Genomic DNA, 10326 nt, shown 5'->3' with positions numbered 1-10326 from the left:
TTCGAAGTTTGAATTAAATGGCCTGCAAATCCACGCTTTCCGACTACACCACGCCTTCTTCGCTTTCAACTCCCTATTAGATATCGCCAAGTGGAGGCAAAATTACATAAATTGTTTTTTGTAACATTTAACCTCATCTCGTAACACTATTTCAACTTACATTAGAATCCATGACATTACTTGTACAGAACATACCAATATAAATAATATGGAAGTATATAATAAAACAAAAGCATAAATTAAAACCCTATTTAATATATTATTTAATCGTCATCAACATCTGTAGAGAGATATCGCACTTCTGGGTCGTTCGCGTGCACATGTCCGCGGAACTTGGCCAGAGCGACTCGGCCGCGCGCCGAACGCACGACCACCATCCACGACGCCGTCGCCACGAATGCGATCACGAATACTATTATTAATATTACTTTCCATGCATTTGAGCTGTGTTCTTCTTCTGAAAACAAAAGTACTTTTTGATTATTTATATATATAGATACACTGTCAAAGCTAAGACCGACAAGCGAAGCTGTCACGCATATCAAGACAATAAATTTGGTTTTTTTGTTTTAATTATTTGGATAATGGAGTAATAATACAACCTCTATTAAAAGTATAACACCTTGTCTCATTACCCTCCACTGGTGGCAGGAGGCCTGGTTCATATTTTGCCCAGAGGTTCGAATTTGCTATTCAACGGGGAAATGCTGCTAGTATTCTTGCCACCATTCCATGCGGTCGTTATTTGTACAATTTTTAATTTATATTTGTTCCGATTAGGGAATAAATGTAAATTATTGTAATGCAAACAAAAAAAGATGTCCTTCTTAAACTAATAGTCGTTTTTTTTTTTCAATAAATGAAATTACCTTTCAATTGTACGTGTTCGAATTTCCTCGATTCGATGACAGTTTTCTTCTTTTCTTTATCAACAAATACAGGTTTGGTATTTTCTGGTATACTCGATGATCCTGACGTTGTGTTTTTAACTACCGAACTTGTAGTTGGTGTCTTAATTGTTGTTGTAGTTGTTGAAGTTGTTGTAGTAGTTGTGGTAGCTGCAGTTGTAGGCTTAGTTGATGTCATTTTTGCTGTAGTAGTTTTAAAAGTCGGCTTTCCTGTTCTCGTGGTCACCCTGGAAGTAGTTTTCATAGTTGGTTTTGTCGTTATTATTCTTCTAGTAGTTGGTCTTCTCGTTGTCCTCTCTATTCTAACAGTAGGCGTTCTTAGTGTTGTTGTTGAAGTTGTAGAAGTAGTTGTAGGTTTAGGTGTGGTTGTAGTGGTTGTAGTTGATGTTGTTGTAGTTGATGTTGTACTAGTTGAAGTTGAGGTAGTTTCTGTTACAGCTGCAATCAGTTTCTGAGTCTGTGGTGCAGCATCCCCTAAATCTGTCGCCATGTCATCAGATATAGGTGCTGCAATCAAATTAAAAAAAGAATTCAAAATAACTATTTATACTCTTAGTACCACAAAAATTATAATCTCATCTTCTTTTATTTTATCACTGACAGAAGCTCCTGAAACTGAGATCCTAATAACTTAAGGTTATTATTGAGTATATAATTAGCTAGTTTTAACAAGTTTGTATGCATGGAATCGATTTTTAGTTCCTAACTTAAAACTCCACATGTTTACCAAGAGACGTATTGATTAAAACCAAACTTATGCGAACACTCTTCACTTTGGCTAGAAGCCAAATAATTTACTATAGACTCTTGTTCAATTCATCCAAATATTTTCAAATCTTTAGATACATTGAGAACTATATATTACTTTCTCCAAGACTTATAGAAGACCATCGTTAGTCTTAGTCGAAACATTATTGAGCATATAATTTTAATTCTTATAAGTAATATAAATAAGAAACTAACTTGGGTGGAATACACAGGTTTCCAAAAAGTCCAAGCAACAATTATCTTCCATGAAGCAATCGAAGGTACAGCCACAGCCCACGGCATGGAAAGTGTCATTCAAAAAACACCGGTTGGCACAGGAATCACCTGAGAACGTAAAGTATACATTTTTTTTAAAAATGATAGTGATAATTCGTAGCCCAAATCGTTTGCGCTGTTTGCACATTTTGTAGTCTTACAATATTCGCACAAGATGCGTAACATCTGACGTGTTGTGATTACGTACGTCACGACAAAATGATAACGAATATAAACGATCCAAAAAATGACTAACAATAAAATATAACAGTAAACAAGAAATATTACAAAATCTCATAACATTGATAATATTAGATGAATTATAAATGAGAATAAAATATTTTAGTAACAATAGACTTAATGGGACTTTTGTCTCCTCTTCTCTTAACGAAATTTTTACGCTTAACTATTAACCAAATTTGCAATAATAGTAAAACCTTGAAAATAGGCAATGTTAGTTTATGTTTATTAATTAAAAAATAATATTCAATACCCACTTCTAAAAGACGGTGGGGTTGTGGCCGCCATTGAAGCAATAGTACAATTATCTCCTTGAAGTATTGCTACGTCATCTATCGCGATGTCGCTCGTGAAGCTGGAACCTCGTATGCCTTCGATTACGATCTGTTTGAAAACTATTTTTAATACATTATAAAATGGAGGCCTGTTATATTTTTTCAAGAATTTGGACGAGGGTTTTTATTTTATGTACTTTGGTACTGGCCATTCCACTTGGAGAATAGACCATTTGATTGTCTACTAAATCAAGACAAATGCAAATAATTTTTAAGACAGGGTTTAAATGGAAAGTGCCAAAGACAAACATACAACACTGTATATTTGGTTTATATATTAGTTTTTAAATACTAATCGAAATTGTACGAAAATATAATTACCTGAAAATTTGTTTCCAAATCCGTAAGAGGAACGACAGCACTGTACCAGAAATTTCCCAAATTTCCCCACTTTTCGAAGAGAATGTATTTGTTTTCATCTGACTTAAGGCTAATCAACGTTTGAAGTGAAAGAATATCTGGCTTTTGATAAACACGAAGACCACCACTGGAGCTAGAAATTAATAAATATTGTAGTGAGAAATGGATACTAGCAACTTCCGTCTCAAAAGATATTCAAATCATATACTCTATACTCTGCGTCCAGGCAGTGACAGCAAACGAAAAAGTTTGACTGTCATTTTGGTTGGTTCTCGTCATGGAATACATTTTTAAAAAAATCTAATGATATATTATATGAACTCACTTCGTATCTCACTCGTGAAATATTATACTGGCTTGAAATTATATGCTATTTTTATTAATGTATTCTTCAAATGTCATCATTATTTTAGTCAATATTGTATAATTTCCTTACTAACTTACATTATACTTTTATTGTACACCGCACAGAAAAATAAATAAATACAACGTAGATCCAAAGACGCGTACAATTTCGGCGACCTTATCGCTACATAGCGATCTCTTCCAAGCAACCAATAATTTCCTGACATTTCAGAATCGTGAACTGTGAATTTCGAGTCTTTTCTGATAGAATATGTCTACGGCTCAAAGAACTCAAATTATTTCTTTTAGTATTGTATTTGACTGTTCAACGAAATTGACACTTGTATTCAATTTTTTTTTTTATAATAATTTATAAATGAAAATACTTACTTCCCGTACATATGGTAGAAGAACGAAAAGCAAGAATTTTTAGAAAGAGCGCTTTCATAAACTGGCGATACAAGACGCGCAGTGTCATTCTCTAATCTAGACGTGCTTTCGATATACATATAGTATCCTGTTGAAAGAAATTACAAAATAATTACGACTGAATTACATCACAATTGTTCCTTAAGTGACTTTTATTCAAGAGTCAATTACGCAAAGTTCTCTTTAACAATTTTTACACGACCTGAGACATGATAACATAAGCGTTATGAAAATCAAAATATACTTTATTCGAGTAGGCTTTTACAAGCACTTTTGAATCGTTATTTAATAAACTATAATATGTGAAGATACAATTGGTTCGGAATGCAGATTCTAACTTTTTCAACGTTTAAAACTACAAAGTTACGTTAAATTCAATTAAAATATACATATAATTGTTAATATTAAATTAATTACAAATTATGCATAACGACTACAAGAAAAATAGTTAGGAAGTATAGAAATTGATATTTGTTTAATTTCCATTTGGTCACAATGAAAACATTGGAAAAATTATTAAATTAGTCGAAAAGCCTGACTGACCTCTTTTTCAGTACATGACACTTATAGTAATCCGAGAAGACATTTATGTATTTTAAACGTACCTGAACCTCCTTGTCCATATGTATGATCATACGAAGGTCCAGTCATTAGGAAAGAGCTAGGGGTCTTCTTGTTTAATCTCCTCCAATCAAAGTCATGCAGTTCACTTTGCGTCCATCCGCAAATATCAGGAGTTTCGAAGTCGCAGCTTAGTGCGCTTACGGCTGTGGAATCTGGATAATTCGATAATTAAAATTATTGATCTGTTCTATATATCATTAAAAGAAAAGATGGGTGACGGTCACAACTGTCCTTAGGAATATAACTTTGAGCTTTCTGTATCTTACTTTCTACGACGGTTTAGGTTTTAATATATTCATAGCAATTTTAAAAATGTCCAACTGTTACCTGGCTGTGCGTTGAATAAAAAAGGGGGAGGATTAACGTTAATCAAAAAGTGTATAGCCTATAACCATCTACGGACTTCGCGTCGATTGGTCAAAGTTTCATACCGATTCAGACCGACGTTCAGTACTTTTTACGTGACTGATGCACAAAAAGAAAATATTTTCACTATAAATATATATATAATATTGAGCCGAGATGGCCCAGTGGTTAGAACGCGTGTGTCTTAATCGATGATTTCGGGTTCAAGCCCAGGCAGGCACCACTGAATTATCATGTGTTTTGTGGGTGAATGTGAATTCTGAATTTGTGTTTATAATTCGTTTACATCTCGTGCTCGGCGGTGAAGGAAAACATCGTGAGGAAACCTGCATGTGTCTAATTACAACGAAATTCTGCCACATGTGTATTCCACCAACCCGCATTGGAGCAGCGAATATGCTCCAAAACTTCTCAAAGAGAGAGGAGGCCTTAACCCAGCAGTGGGAAATTTACAGGCTGCTAATGTAATGTAAAATGTAATGTATATATATATATATATATATATGTATTCAATTGTATGTATATTTCCTTACGATGTTGCTCGCCCTTTGACTTTTGACAACTTTCTGTTAGGAAACATAAGTTTAAACATAACAACATGCAGGCACCGTGGTGATCCATAAATCTCCATGTGATAAATTAGTGTTTATAATTTATCTCGTGGTCATGATGATGACGAAATATCTTGTCCACATTAAACGAGCTAAGGCCATAAATATTCTTCTAAATTGAAGTGGAGATCTTAGTCCAACAGTAGAACAATTACAGGTTCTTACTTTTATACTTGATACTTAAACAATGAGACGACTTGATTCTAAAAATCTAATGATTTAACTATTTGCTGAACCGTTACCTTCATATCTAGAGTTTCACGGGTGCAATGTTGATCATTACAAAGTATAATACTAAATATACAGAATGTCTTTCAGCGTTCACAGTTTTTCAGTCGTTGGATAATACAAACCGCTATGTCCCTACGTTTTAGATCTGTAATATCTTCGAAAATATTCATTTCAATTACATGCTATAAAGGGCTATATTGATCTATATTAAATGCACAATGTATTTAAGGTACTCTATTGGATAAGGATTAATGCTGTATTGCTTGAAATCGCTTCGAAAGTAAGCCATAATTTCTCGTAATAAGTAAAGGATAATGGTTGTCGTGGGCTATCCCTAAGAGATTGACATATACCATGCCAGACTTTTTTGAAGACCTTTTTAAGGTTTACTATACTGTTGTACATTATTTTGATCTATATCGTAGGGTTCAGCCAGCGTTTGCAATGTATGCGCAAAATATGTGTTTATTTACGACATCACTTCAGAAACCTCTAAAATTATCAGTGTTTCTCTACTATATTGTGCATGCATTATACATATAAATCTTCCTCTTGAATCACTCTATCTTTATTTTATTATGAAAAATAAACCGGTAAGCGTCTTTGTTTTATATAATGTAATGATGATATTAGCAGTATTCGGAGCGTATATAAAAAAAAATGAAATGGCTTACCCACACACGTAGGAGCTGTTGAATTCCACCTCCTCCCATCGCAGTAGATAACGGACGATCCCACGAGCTTATGACCGGGTAGGCAAAAATATATAACCCAGGCGTCATCAAAGTTTGACATGTGTAACCCATTGTCTATGTTTGGTACTTCGCATCCAGGACCTTAAATGTTTACTTAATTTAATACTTTACCTCTTAATAATTCTCCTATTTTAAAATCATTGTGTTCACATGAATTTTAAGTAAGAATTTTTTACTAAATCACCAAATTATTTGGAACATGTACCACTTCACCCTCGTACCGTCATTTAGATTACTAATCTGGAACTACTTATGCTACGTGAAGATTACTATAAAATCCTGTCAAAATTCTGGTACTAAAATGGACGAACATTTTATGATTACATAGGTAGCCTTTATAAATGTATTCGATTTATATTTAGATAAATTATGCTTTCGTTATCTTCAAATAACACTTGCAAATATCATAAAGGCTAAAAAATCTGCAATCAAGAAACTGAAAATCAGTTTGAAGAACAACTAAATAAAGAAAATGCACAGAATTAAAGTGTAATAACTTATTCAGTCGCAAGGGTACGTCTTCAATAATAGATATATTTTTTTTGTCAGACGCCATGGAGATAAACATATTTATAATTTATGTGTGTAAGTAATGCTGTTCTCTTGACCGACTTAGTGAACTGACCCAGGATTCAATTCCGGAACTAAGGAGATTCAGAAAAAACTACAACAAGCAACGATCTATTAATACCATTACAGATAATCTACAAGATTTTGCCTTTAACCTACAGACCCCTAGAAGTGATTCGATAAACACATTTTAAACTTACGTATACACACAGGAATAGGAACATCCCACTCTCCATCCCTACACGTTGCGTACTTGTTACCAATTAGTTCATAGTTTTGGAGGCAGATGAATTGAACGAGCCTCGCTCGCTGTCGTATTTTAACTCGACCGTGATTGAGCCTAGGAATTGAGCACGTACTTCTAAAATAATCTGAAACAAACATGAAACATTGTTATTTCTTTGTCATAGATAAATGAACTGACATATGGACACATTTTGGTAAATTGTCACCACGACTTATGGACAATGTCTTATATTTATAAATGTTAGCTGAATAACATTGTAATGAAAATTTCAATCGAATATATTATATTATATTTATAATTTTTTTTTGTTGTTAGTAAAATAAGAAGTCATTATAAAACTATATATATACCTATATGTACATTTTTTTTTTTAATATTCTCATTGTTGTTAGTTTTCGTACGATTATAAATTCCCGTGCCTTAATCAAGCGTTTTTTCACACATTATCGAGGTCATTAAAGGTACCACCCACACTATGTCAGGACGGATGTCCGACACGCGTTCAAACCGTCAAGAGCGTGCGTCCGGCTGATAAAGTATATTTATTTCATATTTATGTTTTATATAAAGCAGGAAATTTACACATTGAGTACCTGTGCCATTGGTCTATTTATTGGCACGTCATGATAGATAAATTTAAAATAAAAGTGTTTAGCGAAAGTAGCCAATACGCTACCAGGTACGCCATAAATATTTTTAAGAAGTTAAAATTCTATAAAGACCATAATTATTGAGCTGGCGTCAGAAGTAAGAATGGCATTAGTTCAAGGGGTCACGATAGAAACTGCGACTTTTTATCACTAAGCAGATGACAATTAGTACCTATACCGTTAAACTATTAACAATAACTTGGACTTCTACAGCCTTTTAAGAAGTTTAATAATAATGGGAGCCTTGTTTTAAAAACAGCTTTTAAGTATTATTAAAAAGTTATTTAATAGGAAACAATTTCAACCCTTGATGATCGACTCGAAGCTTTGATGCTTTGGTTATTTATTAATCTAGATAGGCTGTTAAAGCTGCGAACGTTTGTTATGCCACTCTATCTAGATATATAAATGTCATATAACAATTATTTTATACTCTATTCCAACCATAAGAAGAGAAAAGAAGCCAAATAAACAACATTTGACAACAAATTGACGCGATATCATTGGTCGAGAACTTGATTAATCTATGATATTCACTATGGATTTACGCAAAAATGGCGTTTTGAACGTCGACGAAACTTTAATCGGAATTTTGGAAGTAAAATTATAGTGGTTATAATTAGTTAAGTGTAATAATATTGTATTATAAATAAAGATATATTAACCATAAACTCTTAGTAGTGCATAATATAGCTGAGTTATTAGCAAATCGCATGAAATACGTAAATCTAAGGTTTGTTTAACTTTATTTCTACTTCGGCTGGAATAGGTTATAGTTAAAGACAAGCATAATTAATAGAAATTGAGAAAATGACAGTTTATACAAAAAAGGTAAAGTTTATATAAGGACTATTTTTTTTATTTGAAGGATGTTATTCAACTACAAGTATGTTGGGTGATAAATGAGAAGTGAACGTGTTCAAACGAGCCCGATTCGCGTATTTTTCGTAGTTGTTGGCACTGGCGAACCAATCAAATAGAGTTGACTTTTCGTGCACACTTCAAAGAATTCTAGCACCGTCGATAACAGTGCTCACATCCAAATATCATATTGCTTTTTATTAAGTTCCTATTAAGTTTTGATGTTTAAAATATAATTACGTTTTTGAGTTACGATACCGTTGCGGTATAAAGATAAAATTGTACAAGAAAAAGTTTTTTCACGTAATGACACAATTAGGTATATCGAATCCGACTAGACCAACATAAAAGCAGAATTAGGCTGCTTAGGCGTTCTAAAAAAAAAATTATAAAAAAAGGTACAATACAGAATCTATACTAATTTTATGAATGGGTAATCTCAGGAATTCATGATCGAATTCTAAATAAAAACATTCTGATTGCTATATGGTGAAATATATTTATATCATTTTCTTTATTAATAAATTGCGAATCGCTAGTATAGACTAACTAACTCGCCGCGTCCCGAGTCATGACAACACGCTGAAATAACGATTAAAATGCACTTTAAAGCGAATAAAAAATATTGATTAAGACAACATCGATACGAATTTCTCGATTAAGTCTTATTTAAAATCAATCACATAATAATATTGGCAAACAATAATAGTTATATTGTCTATGGAAATGTCTTTAAATTCACTTAGAACACTAATGTTGACTATAGACGAGACCCACTCCAGCTTCACTTAGCATGCCATAACCGTATAATATATTATATTAGTATTCCAATACATCATAAACAAATAATATTATGTAAGTTAACTTGGCATATTAAAAATTTAAAGCTAATGTCAAAAAAACTTTAATAAATAAGGCATATTACTAAATAAAAGATTATATTAAAGATAAAAAAAGCTTGGAGTTAATATTTACTGATTTCTATGCATGATAAAAAAATATTGTACTTTATTGACATACTCTATAATTAAAATGGTGGAAAAGGGTAACTACTGAGTTGCTTGCCGGTTCTTCCCGGTAGAATATGCTTTCCGAACCGGTGGTGGCTTTATATTTAATTCAACACTGTAACGTGACGATTCAAAAGTGTTTTTATGAGCCTACTTGAATATTCATTTTGATGTTTGATTTAGTTATAACGAAATAATATCCAAACAACTAACTAAATTAAAATTTAAATAACTCACCAGCGTTAAGTGATCCAAAAACATATAAAAACAAAACGAACTGAATAAACATTTTAACAAATAAATAATAACATATATAATATATTCATTAAAATTTATAGTTTATTCTCCGGCTATGTCTACATTTGGGAGCAAAACGTTCGACTGCAACGCAATTTTAAAAATGCTAAATATAATTTTTACACACGAATGAAGACGATTTAAAGTGCAGATGTGACAAATCATTTAAGATTAGATATTTTTTTTCTTGTTCTTTTGCAGTGTTTGCATGTTTAAATTTTAAGGTTATAAATAATAATTTAAAATTATAGGCCGGTGAAACTGTATCATAATATGTTATGAAAACAAAACTAATGTCTTAAGCCATTGAAAGCGCGTTAAGTGTAAAGTTTAAAAAAAACAATGTAATTCGTTTGACTAATTATAATAATTGGTACAAAAAAAAAATCGAGTATTTCAATTTGATTCGAAAAGTAGTCAATACATCATTTTTACTTTGTTTAAAATATAAAATATGTTAAACA

At 32.3% G+C, this 10326-nt stretch overlaps 1 protein-coding gene across 2 annotated transcripts; it reads right to left on the bottom strand.

Moving 5' to 3' along the window:
• Nucleotides 1-235: 235 nt before the first annotated feature.
• On the bottom strand, nucleotides 236-10039 carry LOC113398401 (uncharacterized). Of its 2 annotated transcripts, none has more exons than XM_026637135.2 (10): nucleotides 9803-10039; nucleotides 6998-7168; nucleotides 6147-6308; nucleotides 4246-4416; nucleotides 3602-3728; nucleotides 2828-2999; nucleotides 2429-2555; nucleotides 1872-2000; nucleotides 870-1415; nucleotides 236-457 (listed from the first exon to the last, which is right to left on the bottom strand). In XM_026637135.2, exons 1-10 carry the CDS (start codon nucleotides 9852-9854, stop codon nucleotides 264-266), a joined length of 1851 nt encoding a protein of 616 aa, XP_026492920.2. In that variant the 5' UTR covers nucleotides 9855-10039; the 3' UTR covers nucleotides 236-263. The 2 variants fall into 2 exon arrangements, with proteins under 2 accessions (XP_026492920.2, XP_064075227.1); XM_064219157.1 differs by having other exon boundaries at nucleotides 236-454.
• Between the last annotated feature and the right edge of the window lie 287 nt (nucleotides 10040-10326).

This window comes from Vanessa tameamea, chromosome 26 (genome assembly GCF_037043105.1).
Source record: "Vanessa tameamea isolate UH-Manoa-2023 chromosome 26, ilVanTame1 primary haplotype, whole genome shotgun sequence".
Taxonomy (NCBI): Eukaryota; Metazoa; Arthropoda; class Insecta; order Lepidoptera; family Nymphalidae; genus Vanessa; species Vanessa tameamea.
Note: the sequence above shows the minus strand (reverse complement) of the source record. Positions and strands in the feature narration are given on the sequence as shown.

Excerpts from the sequence above, each read along its gene's own strand:
- LOC113398401 (XM_026637135.2), bottom strand. The coding sequence starts at position 9,854 with ATGTTTATTCAGTTCGTTTTGTTTTTATATGTTTTTGGATCACTTAAC. Across the intron at positions 4,417-6,146 it reads AACAGCTCCTACGTGTGTGG|ATTCCACAGCCGTAAGCGCA; the intron begins GTAAGCCATTTC and ends CGAATTATCCAG. Across the intron at positions 2,001-2,428 it reads AACCCCACCGTCTTTTAGAA|GTGATTCCTGTGCCAACCGG; the intron begins GTGGGTATTGAA and ends TTACGTTCTCAG.